Source organism: Pyxicephalus adspersus, chromosome 2, assembly GCF_032062135.1.
Source record: "Pyxicephalus adspersus chromosome 2, UCB_Pads_2.0, whole genome shotgun sequence".
Classification (NCBI taxonomy): domain Eukaryota; kingdom Metazoa; phylum Chordata; class Amphibia; order Anura; family Pyxicephalidae; genus Pyxicephalus; species Pyxicephalus adspersus.
Window position 1 is genome coordinate 120,639,713 of NC_092859.1, and position 14,380 is coordinate 120,654,092.

Genomic DNA, 14,380 nt, shown 5'->3' on the forward strand with positions numbered 1-14,380 from the left:
TATATATATTTTGACTTCTCCCTTTTTTTTGTTTCTTCTTTAGAACAAAGCCGGCGAGATGACCTAGAAGCATTGGGACACATGTTCATGTATTTTTTGCGAGGAAGCCTTCCATGGCAAGGACTTAAAGTAAGCATTTGTTTTCCAATTAAAGAATGTTCTCTACAATTGTAGTTTCAGTGCATCTTATGCAGTGAAGGGAATACAGCCAGTACTTTCACAAATTTTTATGTGGTTTGGGGGAAGATACCGCATGATATCTGTTTAGTAGTCAAGTAGCTCTGTCTTTAGTTTTCATATATCTGCGGCAAGTTTTTGCCGCCTTTTATTTAATGCAACAAATTGCAACTTAAGCTAGTACACACTTGCAATAATTATTGTTTGAAAATGAACAACTAATGAATATGCAGGATTATGCACAAATATTTTGAACGATTGTATTGTGCACAGTTCTGTACATGCTGTAACGATACAACTGTTCAAATATAATCCACCAATACACCAAATACACACGCTAGATATGATCATTTGAACGATGCAGTAAGTAACTTGTAAAGGAGAAAGTGTACTGCAGCAACATCCACGATCACTGAACGACCGATCACAAAAGATAGTGAGCAATCGTCGCTCAACCTGATCCCCCTGGGACGGTTCGTTTCCACATTTTTTGTCAACCATTGTCGGACGATCGGTCGTTAGTCGTTTGTTTCCAACAATAATTCTTGCAAGTGTGTACGCAGCTTTAGTGCACTTTCCAAAAACATGCAGGCTTCCATTGTTGACATCGTATCCTGCAGTGCTGGTTGTTTAGGTGCCCCTCTCGTTACCTAATTTACGGTCAGTGGTCTAGAAGTATAATTTTCAGCTTCCTCATTGAATAGGCAAATAAAAATAGAGCAGCCCTATAAAAAGCAAAAAACATGCTAACTTTCAGCTTGCGATGCACAATTTTATTATGCCTCTCGCACAACTGTGGATTATAGGGATGCTCTTGCTTACTATTGCAGTTTAAAGACACAAGCACACTGTTTTTATTTGAATGGTCCATCAAGTTTGCAGGTAGTTCTGTTTAATCACTGCTGTGATATGTTATTCATATATGACCAATACTGCTTTATACTCCCACTTTAAAGCTGTGCTAGAGGCTAAACTAGATCCATATGTCCAAAAGGTATCCCAATGGTTGTTAAAAATGTTATAAGATTGCCCATTTCACCAATGTCTTGATGTGACCTCTCCCAGGCAAAGTGGGCATTCTCAGAACATTATGCAGGAAAACTGCTCCACAGTGGTACTGGATACAATCCACTTCCTGACTTGGCAGATGTATCTGAAGCATGCACAGTATCTAGAATCCAATAAAAAGGGTGCTATACTGATTTTCCAAAAAAAGTGCATTCATATGGTTGTGTTCTTTGAAGATTTGGCAGATATGAAAAGTAATGGGGTAACTGAGCTAAATGACCATATAGTTTTGTGTTCATATTATTGCTTTTAACTTCTTTAAATTGTATTTGTCACATGATATGTTTTTTTTTTTTTTTTTTTTTTTTTTTTTACCACACAGGCAGATACTCTTAAAGAGCGCTACCAAAAGATTGGAGATACAAAGCGCAACACTCCTGTAGAAGTCCTTTGTGAAAATTTTCCCGGTGAGGACTAACCTTCTGTGTAAAAACTCCCTTACTTTACTTTCCTTAACTTTACATGCATTTCGGGTGGAGGTATGCCGAGTAGACTTAAAACTCAAGTTTGTCAAAATGTCAAGAATTAAGACTGATATTGGTACTAGACATCCATTTTGTTTTGTTTTGTTTTTTTTAAACCGATCATGATTTTATAACTTGAAAATGGACTGGATATAAATCAGACACAGTAACTGACACTTCCAACTTCTTGGTACTACTTTGTGTCATATATAGAGGAGTGAGATCCAAGTTTTCTTATGGTAGCTTTATTGACCCATCTCTCATTTGCTTCTTCCAGAGGAAATGGCAACTTACCTAAGATATGTGAGGCGGTTGGATTTCTTTGAGAAGCCGGACTACGACTATCTCAGAACGCTGTTCTCTGAACTCTTTGAACGGAAAGGATACACATTTGACTATGTTTATGATTGGGTTGGCAGGCCAATTGTGAGTAGTTTTAATCCTGGATTTTAATTATTTCAAGTAAAAGAAAAAAGCCTTTATGGTCAAACGGTAGTTGTTACATTTTTTTCTTTTTCTATGCTTTCCACTGAATTTTAAAGTGTTCAAAATGTCTGAGGTACTCCGAAGCTGGCCAAATCTAAAAATAAAAAGCCCTATAGAAGTAACTCTTTCAAAATATTAGCATTCAAATCCTGGGTTAATTAACATATGTATCCTAGTGGTCATTATTGCTGATAGGCTCCTTAGCTCTATACTGCTTTGTAAAGAATACTTCATGTTATGGAAACATTTTCTTTTAGCCTACCCCAGTGGGATCCGTCCATGTTGATTCTGGAACTTCTGCGATAACCAGAGACAGCCATGTCCATCGGGAACGGCCTTCACAGAGTCAACCGCTCCGAAACCAGGTCAGTTTCTTTCCTGTCAGAGCAACATTTAGTCTGTGTGGGTTAAATTTAAATGTCCCGTTATAGATGGTTCAACATGCTTCAGCTTTTAATATTGAATTTCTCAAATTTCTAAGATATTTTGGGTGATCTGATGTAGGAAATATTTATGCTTTGTTTCAAATATTGAGATTGTATTTTACCATTTTTGTTCAGTGATAGCCCTTTAGTTATTTCATAAGTTCCAAAGGATCAGTTTAAAAGTAATAATTGTACTAGGCTCATTGGCTTTTGTGTGTGTTTTTTTTTTTTTTTTTTAAGTCTCTAACAAAAAATAAAAAAAAATAAACGGGTTGTTGTAGTTCTTTTTAAGTTGCTGCTGTTTAGGATTCGCTGAAAGATTTTGCTGAGATGGCTGACCAAATGTGGTTGAAACAACCCGGCATTCAGCACTTTGGAAGTGTCAAGTTTTAAAGCTCAGCCCAGTGTTCTTTTAGCATAAAGAATACTAGACAAGCAAGGTTTCTTGGGGACTCCGAACTGGCATTTTTTGTGCTTTATGCTGTCATGTGACATTTATTCACATCTATGTAAAATGTTCAGTTATTGTGCTGGTTTATACCGTTACCGTTGTAGATCAGTAAATTTAGGGTTTCTAATTTTTGTTGGTATTCTATCCCCATATTAAGGCATATGTGTTGTCTTTACCGTATATTTGGTTAGACATCATGCAAAAAAAAAAAAATTGAGCTTCTGTTTCCTTCCTTGCTACTTGAAAATCAAAATCGACAAAAACTCTACAAATTAGGTCTTGCTTTATTAACTGTCATATAATTCTGAATACCTAAAGGTTCTAACATCAGACCTTTCATGACTGATTTACAAAATAATTTAAGTTAAGTTGCTGGGAAATTTCATTTAGTGTAGTGAAGCTTACTTTAATAATGCTGTATCTTTCTAATATTTCACATATGATTGGGGGTATTCTTTGCAAGTGCAAAATTGCTTAGCAAGGAAACTTATCAACGTGTGTGTGCTGTACAATAGTAGATTAGTCAAATTTTACGAAGTTGCATTTGTTAAGCATGTTCTTGATGCATACTTTTTGATGACCGAAGCATCAGTCCAAATGCAATACTATTTCTTTAGAGGTTTGGTAAATAAATGCATAACATGAAGGTTCCATTTCTTTAGCCTGTTTTTTACCTTGCTTGCGCTGCTTTACCAGCCTTCTTTTGATGGAGTAAAAGCACAGTATTAATAATTTTTCTTTTCTTCATCACAAAGAAGGCTTTGAGTATTGTGTTCTGCTTGCAGCACGCAGTCATAGCTTGGCTTTCTACTCACCTCCACTAACACAGTGATCTGTTTCCATTGCTTTGGCCTGGCTGAACTCCTTCTCCCCAAACACCCCTGTCCTCCACACCTTGCAATCGCATGCTTCCCAACGCCTCTGCGCAGACGGGTGCTCCAGACCGCCGAGGAGCTTGGGAGTTACAGGCCAGCCGACAGGCTCACCCCGCTTATCTGGCACCTCACCTGGCATCAGACCGGCTTGGGGGATCCGTGCAGGTATTAGAGCATGTTGGCTTTCTTCTTCAAGCACTTTAATAATGTCATTCTGCTTTTTAACCTCTGTAACTTATTTTGCATATGCCCTCTAGTCTATGCTGCTCAATACATCAATTTTCCATCTAAATCCTTTCTGTTGTCTCTATCCAGTTCTGTTTATTAGCCTGAATGGTCCTATTCTTGTTGCCCTGGAATACAGATCTTTTTTAATGGCGTATAAATATTAGCAGAATTCTCTTGTTCTTCAAAGCTAGGGCAATACAAACAACCCTGCATATGGAGGCCATAAATATGGCAAATCGGTTTTAAAACCAGTTTCTGGAGGGCATATGCAAATCGGTGGCTTTAAGTCATGAAGCAAGGATGGTCTACTGAATTTTGCATGTACTGTTGCTTTACTGATAGTAAATTTTTCCAGAAGAAATTAAGTGCTGCTGTTAAATATTTTTTTTTTTTTTTTTTTTTAAAGAGAATGTTTTGTTTTAAAATGTACTTTTCTGACCTCACAAGAATTGTTTTCACATAGGCACTTATAGGCAACATCTCAAATTTTTGTAAAATACTATTGAGATTTTCAATTGAATCTTCACTGTTCATATGATACAATCAGAGCATTTTTTAAATTACTTAAACTAAAAGCTTGACTTTTTTTTTTATAGGTAAATGTTAAAATGCTTATCTGAAAGTGTGTTAATTAGCAAATATGAACACTTAAAAGTGCCTTTTACAGCTCCATAATGGACTTCAGTGAAGCCCATGTTTAATGTGTGTGTCATTCAAAACAAAAGTGAATCTCCTTTGCCAATCCTACCAGCTGCACATGCTTGCTCTTGATGCCTACTTCGGCAACTGTAAGCTTCTTGCTGTGACTTGGAGCTCACACAAGGTTGAGAACTCTTTTCCTGGTTTCCTGTTGGGAGCCTGAGTGAGTTACAAAGTACCATCTTCCTCCATTTGACCAGAAGGATGGAGAAATCAGTAAAGGCATTTGCTGCTTCTGAGGCTTTTACAGTGAACCTATAGTTTTTTAGTCTGCGTGATCAAAGATACCTTTTAGATGTGTCTTGCAATTTTTTTTTGTTTTTAATATATATATATATATATATATATATATATATATAATTTTTTTTTTTTTTTTAACAAGTGCCATCCTTAAGTTTTTGTCTAGTAGATAAGTTTGTAGTTCTAACTGAAGTGTCTTATACTAGATGTAAGGGTTTCATGCATGGCCCTTGCCATAACTTTTTTTTTTTTTTTCTCAATTTCTCGCACAGGTTATGAGTTCAACAAACGGGCAGCTGAATGCTGACGACCAAACAGGAGGTCACTCCAACGCACCAATCACAGCGCAGGCCGAGGTGGAGGTTGTGGAGGAAGCGAAGTATGTGCCATCTCATTCATTAATACATAGTCTGTTATCCCCTGCACGTGTGTATACTGGTACCTTTACCCATGTGCCTCATCTTCCTTTGTTTGCCACCTTGTGCCTTTTTATTTCCATATCAAACACTCCCAATGTTTACAGCCACGTCCTTAACTGCAGCCGCTTTTGCATGCGGTCTCTCCATTTTTTAGGATGCAGATTACACAGCTGTCCAGAGTCACCACACTGAATCATATCATTTGTTGTCAAAATGTGTCATTTTACAGTTGGGTGGTATTTTCAGGCCTCTCTAAATCACATATTATACCTAATACACTGACCAGGTTGTGTTACATTGCCTACACTTGCAATACCTGGTTGTGTGAAAGACGGAAGGAGATTAACTTTTTCCAGGGTCTTTAAATCGATATTTATTTCAAACCTGCAAATTGATGTGCTAGTTTTATTTGTATTCTTTCAATCTTGTATCTTTTAGCAAAGGTGCAGTTAAAGAAAAGTCCACTCTTAATATGTAGGGATTTTTTTTTTTTTTTTTTTAAACTACGAGAACATGGTATGTTGTTGCTTCAATGCTGTAGCTAGCATTATAGATACCAGATTACTAATGTGACTATAATATAGAAGTAATGGGAGATAATCATGGACAGATCACTGGTTTTCTTAATGATCTAGAAGCAATCGGGTGAATCCTTTGATTCTTTCAAATAGATGATTATTGTTGGAGCTACTGTGTTGTCAAAGAATTATGGACCTACTGAGAATAGTTGTAAATACTTTATAGCCACTTATGATGAGATTTTGAGCTTTAGAGTGCAATCTAAAGTGAAGTTCTTAGAAATATGAAAAATGTATAAAGAAACTTTCTCAAAATACTTTGTCATTGTTACAGTGCTGGGTATTGCACCAGCAAATGATTTGGCACAAGGGTTTTTGCCTCATGTAAAAAAACTTCTAAAAAAGTCTACATTTAGGGGCTTCGCAAAATATATACACCAACCTGACATTGTTTTTAAACTAGGATATAGCCAAATTTGTAATTTGCCTCTTAATTTTGTTATACCTACTTTTTGAGGGGAAAAAAAACATAATTGTTTGTTTAGTCCTTATTATCATTGTAAATTCTTCAGAGGCAATACGGTAAAGGAGCTTCATAGGCTCTAGGTCAGCCGAGCAGTTCCAATTCTCACCCATTAGCAGTATGATGCTTTAAGCAGGGGGACGAAGGCAGCAGTTTGTAGTGGCACTGGGGACCTTGTTTAATTTGCCTGACTTCACATATGACTGCTGTATTTCCTGTTACAATTAACTACACAATATCCCCACTATGTAAAAGGCCTTGAAATACCACATATTTGATGATTCAGGTCCCAGGAAAGAGTTTCCCAAATTCTGTTAAATTTAGACTTGAAGGTATAAAAACAGATTTTAGGTCAATATAGAATCCCTCCTTTTTTTTATTAAAAAAGAAAAAAAAAGGTTAAGGTCCTTTCACACTAGGAAAATTATCTTCAAATTTCTCTAGGTATCTGATCTGGGCAGTCACAACTTCTCCTGACCATAATATACTCTCCTTTCCTGTGACCTGCAAGGCATGTTGTCTGCATGGCTGCACCCCCATCCTATCCTTAGTGTCTCTTAGGTGTATTAATTCTTCTTTCTCTTTCTCTGTCTTTTAACATTCTGTAGCTGCGTGAAAATGCTCAACTTGTGGTGAGTCTCTCTCTGCGGAATGCATACCAGGGAGAGGTCCCCTTTTAATATGGAAATTATCCCTTTAATTCATTTACCTGTTCAGTGTCCTATCCAAGTCAATTAAATAATTAGTGAAACACTTGCAAAATTTTGAAGTAGATTATGGTGTTTGTATACTTAAGCCAGATTTGGAAGGATGTTTGCATGTTTGTTACAATATAAAATTCCCATCCAAATGTACTTGCAATGGAATGTAAAGCAATTGCAAGTCTGAAGGTTTTTTTTTTTACAATAATTTTATTTTTCAAGAATGGGAATCACAAGGGTTTGTGCCCAAGAGTATATTGCAGTACAGAAGTGATGCAAAAATAATGGACACTTGGGGTCCTTGAATGACGCATTGAATTTGACCGGCTGTATATTAGGGCTCTAATGTGTAAAGATTTGACAGGTCAGGTTTAAAAATATTTGTGCTTTATTAATTCTTAAAGGGTGGGACACAGTAAAACGGAACGGCATTGGTTCTAGTTTTCTGCTATGCAGACATTCATGTGACGTAAAGGTAGGGTTACCTGTGTGTGTGTGTACAGTGGTCCAACAAAATTTGCAGGGCCACTGATGTATTCCTCTTAAATACATTTTTATTTGAGGGGTTAAAAACTTTTATTATAAATCAACTTTTTCAGTGTAGTTCTAAAGAAGCAAAATTGTGACATTGTTTTCAAAGTAGTAGACTCTCCCATTCAAAACACTGTGCAGATAATACCTTTGTCACACATTATAAGGGTTGGGGCTGGATGATTGAAAACAAGTGATGTTTGACCTGCAGAGTTCCAATTGGTACAATATCTTATTTTAAATCTTATTTAAAAAGGTAGGAGTGTCTGACAAAAGCTTTTGTCACTTTTTATTTTTTTTATCATTATATGGATATAAATAAAAACTGCCTAACTGATTTATGTGTTTTACTTTACACAATCCATAGACATGTTATTCAGAAAATCTTCCAGCCTATGTACCTTCCATAGTTGAATTTTAAGGTCTCACAGGGATAACATATAAGCTCCATGCATACATTGTCCTGACTAGATGCAAATCTGAGACCATACTGCTTACTACTGAGCCACATCACCACCTAATGTTAACTGTATAAAAGAAATACCTCTTTGTACAAAATAAATGAAATTTAAATACTCTGATGCAACCGGGGTAAAATAAAAGCTCTAGCACGTCCATACATATTTGGATTAAAGTTAAGTTGGAGGTTAGAACCACTCTCGGGCTTTCCTATTGCTACCTGACTTCCCTGTTGGGAAGTTACTAATTGTCTTGGACACCAGTGTTGCCTGGAATGAAAGACCAAACTATGAAATAAAATCTTACATTTTCAGTTGCAACCACTTCAAGAACCTTTCGGTCTTTTTTAAAGCTAAAGTATAGAGGTGGCAAAAACTACCAGTTTTTCTGTTCAGATCTTGGCACTGAGATCCACTGACCTGTGCATTGTGTTCATATATAAGCTTTCTTTTGGCTACAATAATGTTGAGGTAAAGGGGCATGTGTATTGTGTAATATATATTGTATATTATGCTTGCATTTTTCTTGTCGGGCTGCCAACATATAGCTTTACTGACAGTAAAGCTACATAAATGACTGACCTACAGACTAGGCTCCTTTAAGTTATGCTTTGTACTAAAGTAAAGGCTAGGCTAGATTTCATTGTATACGTTGTTCTCAAAATTGATGAAGAGCACATAGCTTCTTGGATCATATGCTTTTACCAAAATACCACTGTCTGGCTAATTTGTTATCCTCTGTTTTCCACTTTCTATGTCTGCATGCAACACACTGGTCTTTCTTGCTCCTCTTCATTTTTCCAATGTCTGTAACCTTCATGATGCATTTAGTCCCTACCTGTACTGTGTTGTGGTGAGCCCAGGGAGTCATTGATCTACCAAACACAAAATCTTTCCCTTTGGTAGTGAAGTGTTTTATGTTTGGTATGTTTCAAATGATTACCCATTGTTTATTCTGTAATACAACAGTGCATTCTCTGCTTGGTTGAAATGCTTTTACTACAGAGTAATTTTCTGTCTTTCAGGCTGAAACACGCAGCTTGTGCTGCTTCTTTGTAAGGACCTTTTCTGCCTAAACAAACCCCCCCCCCCCCTTTCCCCCGCCGCACACACTCTGCTTGGAATTTTAAATAAATAAAATAAGACTAGCTGCATTTTTGCAAAAAAGTCAAGCTACTCCAAACACTTGGTTTTTGTTATCTTTTTAATTATATTTCCCCAAAGAGTAGTGGCCTCCAAGTGCCTAACCATGCTCCCCATTGTGGGAGGTTGGAAAGTGTTTCATTCTTTAGACTTATTCAGTATCTGTATCGCATAATAAAATGTCTATGTGAAGATTTGTCATGTTGCAGTCTGATAGATAATATTTTGTTTTTTTTATTAGGTGCTGCTGTTTCTTTAAAAGAAAAAGGAAGAACCACTCCCAGAGACACAAGTGAAATCCATACCTTTCTGGGGAGGAAACTGTGAGAATGGCATCTACAGTGTCGCTGTGTCAGTGACTTCAGGGCTTTGGGCAAGGATGTAGTTTCTACTTGGTGTAAAAAGCAAGGAAATCAAACACCAGAATAAAAATGAATGTCATCGGCTTTAATGGAAGGCCGCCCCACAAATGGTTCCTGAGGCAAGGTGCAATAATGCTGATCCCTTAGAGCTCAGATCCCTAAAAGAAGGGACATGTCTGAGGCTTGATTTAGGGACTGCCAGGGACCATCCCTTTATGTTCATTTGTATTAAATGCATCATTTACTGCACTCCCTTATTGCTTGAATTCAGCAAAGTTCCTTCCTCCTCCTTTATAGCCATGGTTGGGGGTTGCATCTCAGCTCCCTCTTTTTACCCCCACCTTGTTACTTGGGACTGGAGGGAACAGAAACTTGACTACTTTATATTTTAAGAACACCCTGTCCCAACAAACTAAAAGGTTTTTTTTTTTTCAAAATAGCCTTCTACATTTTTCCCCTTTTCTTAGAAATAAAGTATAGACAATTGAAAGCATTCCACAGTAGACAGGCTGCTTCCTGCATGGGTAAATGCCTCACAGAGTCTGTGTTGCACTACTGGCTTTAAACTAAATATACCTTTTTATAAGACATGTGTACATTCTCTTGCTCTGCTGCACGTTCACCTCAGAGCGAGGCTTGGGCTCAGGTTTTAGGATGATGAAGCCTTGTCTCCCTGCTTAGCTTTATGTAAACAGCAGATCACAGCTGATAAACTGAGGATGAGTATTTAGTGTTGCTGCTTTCAGGTGAAGAGAAATCGATAAAAGGACTAAATATGGGAATACCTCTCTATGCTTGAATTCTTACTGTAGATCTTGCAAAGTTTTACTTTTCATTGGAACCATCTGAATCCTTCCATCAGTTATTTTAGCTTGGTATTGCAGACAGTACTTTTCCTACAAATACTGTGGAGGGTAATGGTTGTACCCCTGTTTTATAGCATACACTGAGTTTGGCAGCAGAAACTGTGAATTCAATATCTTTTATATATATATATATTTAATCATTGTATTCCATCAGAGCTGGTTCTATGGTGTGGGCCTTTTTTAATGTTAGGAAGGTTATATTACTATTGGTTATATTATTTAGATATGTTTCTTTTTCTTTTTTGTGTCATAAAAATGGGCATGGATAAAAATGCACTAATAAGGCTAATATAAGGACATGACCATCAGCCAACCACTTTTGATTTTTACTTGCCAGAATTCAGTGAATGACTTGATCTTATTTAGAGATCAGCCAATCTGATTTCTCCATCACATTTCTATTTTCCAACCCCTTGCTTAGAACCAGCAATGATGGCCAATCTTTCTGTTTTCATAAATGAGGGAATACTGATATTATAGCATCATGTAGTCTGTACTGCAGCATTTTGATCATTTGTGAGCCTTTGATTGCCAGATGTAATAACTCCTGATGCACTGATGAGACTGGGATACCCAAAAGGGGTGTGACGGAGGTTTCCCTACTGCTCCAGTGCCTTTTTGTTTTACTCTGTTCAGTCTTCAATTTGAACTTCCAGACACTGAAAATTGCCACTTGGATATGCCTCTTAGGATGCTTCACTTGCTTTCAGAGGTAAAACCCAGGACTCGTGTATTTCCGCCTCTGTTTCCTATGCTCTTATACATGGATGGATCACCCCCTCAGGAAAATTCCCACGTATCTGCAATGTACAAAAATCACTTTTTTTTTCTTTTTTTGTATTTTGTTTTAAAGGTATATTTAATTTAGAGTATTGCATTGCACTGTAGCTATAAGGGGATTTTTTAAACCTGTTTTGTGTTTCTTTTAAGAACTTTAATAAATGTTTGTCTGTTTAATGTTTCTGGGAGAAGTAATTGAGGTTAGTGTACTTCCAATGTATGAATGAGCTCATTCTCTTTTAGCAAAACATGGTGTGAGGTCTGTATAATGAAGCTGCAGAAATCCAAATCAAATTTCCTCCTACCTTCAGTAACACTGTCCTTTAAGGAATCTTACCCAAGTACAGCCTGCCTTCTAAAATACTGACCCTCCTGCTGCATCCATTTGGAAAGGGGTTTAAGATGCTAATTTAGTGTTTCTCCACTAGCATTCCTCTAGAGGTTGCTAGGGGTTCCTTGAGGAATTAGCAGTTTGTGACCCTCAGCAATGATCTTTTTGAACTTCTCAATTAGGCTATCTGTCAGGGTGACATTCTCGGACCAGCATTAGAAGAGGCATTCTTCCTACTAACCACCATACTAATATGCTGTGAGCTGTGGATGAAGTAAATAAGTAAGGGTTCCCTGAATACCTGAAAGGTATTTCAAGGGGTTGTCCCATTTTTAAATGTCAAACATTGTACTGGCTTAACAGTAACCATTTTTCCCTCAAAAGGTCCTGATTGGATCTTTTGGTTGCCCTTCAGGCACCTACCAGACTCCTTCTCCCTATACAATCCTTTACTACCTTAATTCTTTTTTAAGGCAATGCTTCTAGCTGCTTTTACATCAACCTAATGTGTTGATGAAATACAGATGCTAGCCATCAGCAAGCTGTATTTCTGTGTTTGTGGACTGACTAGGCTAAGGTACGGGCTCAGAATTTAAGGATGTCCTTGAATATTCACTATTGCCTGGATAAATGCTACCAACCCTTTGTGCAAATCTTTCCTGCCAACAGGAACAATCCTATCAAATCTTGAATGTAAGGAGATGTTAACTGGAATTTCTTGATAAGCCCAGTAGTTTCTGTAAGACTGGTGATGTTTTTGTCCTGCCTCCAGGCATCAGAGTTTCTTTGCACAATGGATCAAGATGGCAGTAAAGGAAACAACAATTTTAATGAAATGAGTATTTCAAGGTGTCTGGGCACATTCTACTAAAACTGTATTGTTAATTTTGCCATCTGCTAAGCTAGAGCAAATATATGGATTAGCTACATGGTCAAGCATCAATTCCCTTCTCCTGTTCTTATCTACATCACGCTTGCTCTCTTGCCTGCCCTTCAACAGTCATTTTGGCAGGAAGGTTTCTATAAGCCACTGGTTCCTCCCTAATCTGGCTCAATTATTTTTGGCTCTTCTGATTTGGGGCACATTTAAATTGGATGTACTAGTAATCATAGTTCTTTGGGGCATCAGGTATTATCCAGGGCCAAACAATAAAGATGTCTGCATTACTCTCATACCCTATAAGGACAACTGTTCTAAAGCTTATTTTATGTGTGTTGTATCAAAGATACTATTCCTTTGAAATGAACTGCAATGCACCTGGAACCCTTTGAAATATATATTTTACATGCAAAGCAGTGTTTTATGTTTGCCACTACTGTCTTACAATGCATTTTGTTGGTACATGGGTGTGATATTCAAAATAAATGCCTACATCACATTGCAAGAGGTTCTTGAAGATCTCAAATAATATGCATCACTACTAGTTAATGTACATTTTGATTTCTATTTGTAATAAACATGTACAGTTTCAACTCCTGCAAAACAGTCCTGTGGCAGCTCTTCTTCCTCATCCCTGCATTTGCAGCTTGCTACAGCTATGACAGTATGTCCTTTTTCTCCTTTCCCAGTCCAGCATTACATAAAGGAACACAGCCTTAGCCTCCCTTTTGTAGTGTCTTGCTCTCATCTGTGCATAAAAAAAACTGCATCTATTTGTGGCCTTCAGTGAAAAGCAATTCACTGTGCAGAGAGTTTTTGTGAGCAGAAAGAAGCTGACATTATTAGCTGATCTACAGTTAGGTTCATAAATATTTGGACAGACAACTTTTTTCTTTTACTGGTTCTGTACATTGCCACAATTTATTTTAGCTGAAACAACTTGGGTGCAGTTAAACTGCAGACTTTCAGCTTTAATTCAGTGGGTTGGACAAAAAGATTCCATAGAAAAGTGAAGAACTAAAGCCTTTTTTTTAAACACACAAATTACTTCATTGCAGGGGCCTTAAAAGTAATTGGACAATTAACTCAAAGGCTATTTCATAGGCTGGTGTGGGCTATTTCTTTGTTATGTCATTATCAATTAAGCAGATAAAAGGCCTGGAGTTGATTTGGGGGGGGGGGCGCGCTTGTATGTGGAAGATTTTGCTGTGAACAGACAACATGCGGTCAAAGGAGCTCTCCATGCAGGTGAAACAAGCCATCCTTAAGCTACAAAAACAGAAAAAACCCATCCGAGAAATTGCTACAATATTAGGAGTGGCAAAATCTAGTTTGGTACATCATGAGAAGGAAACAAAGCACTGGTGAACTTGGCAATGCCAAAAGACCTTGATGTACATGGAAGACAACAGTGGTGGATGATCGCAGAATCATTTCCTTGGTGAAGAGAAACCCCTTCACAACAGCCAACCAAGTGAACAACACTCTCCAGGAAGTAGAGGTATCGATATCCAAGTCTACCATAAAGAGAAGACTGCATGAAAGTAAATACAGAGGGTGCACTGCAAGGTGCAAGCCACTCATAAGCCTCAAGAATAGAAGAGCTAGATTGGACTTTGCTTAATAAAAGCCAGCACAGTTCTGGAAAATCATTCTTTGGACAGATGAAACCAAAATCAACCTTTACCAGAATGATGGCAAGTGAAAAGTATGGAGAAGGCGTGGAACAGCTCATGATCCAAAGCATAGCACGTC

The 14,380-nt window shown here is 37.5% G+C and overlaps 1 protein-coding gene across 5 annotated transcripts in view; it reads left to right on the plus strand.

Annotated features, from left to right (window-relative positions):
• CSNK1G1 (casein kinase 1 gamma 1) overlaps positions 1-11,595 on the plus strand; it is a 41,857-nt gene extending 30,262 nt beyond the window's left edge. For 2 of the 5 annotated variants that reach the window (XM_072402216.1, XM_072402217.1), the window contains exons 7-14: positions 44-129; positions 1,568-1,652; positions 1,987-2,135; positions 2,453-2,560; positions 4,001-4,111; positions 5,386-5,492; positions 7,182-7,205; positions 9,648-11,595. In XM_072402216.1, coding sequence (XP_072258317.1) covers positions 44-129; positions 1,568-1,652; positions 1,987-2,135; positions 2,453-2,560; positions 4,001-4,111; positions 5,386-5,492; positions 7,182-7,205; positions 9,648-9,702 — 725 coding nt within the window. In that variant the 3' untranslated portion in view covers positions 9,703-11,595. The remainder of the gene's footprint in view (positions 1-43; positions 130-1,567; positions 1,653-1,986; positions 2,136-2,452; positions 2,561-4,000; positions 4,112-5,385; positions 5,493-7,181; positions 7,206-9,647) is intronic. The other 3 variants (XM_072402218.1, XM_072402220.1, XM_072402221.1) reach the window with 3 other exon arrangements.
• Positions 11,596-14,380: the final 2,785 nt, after the last annotated feature.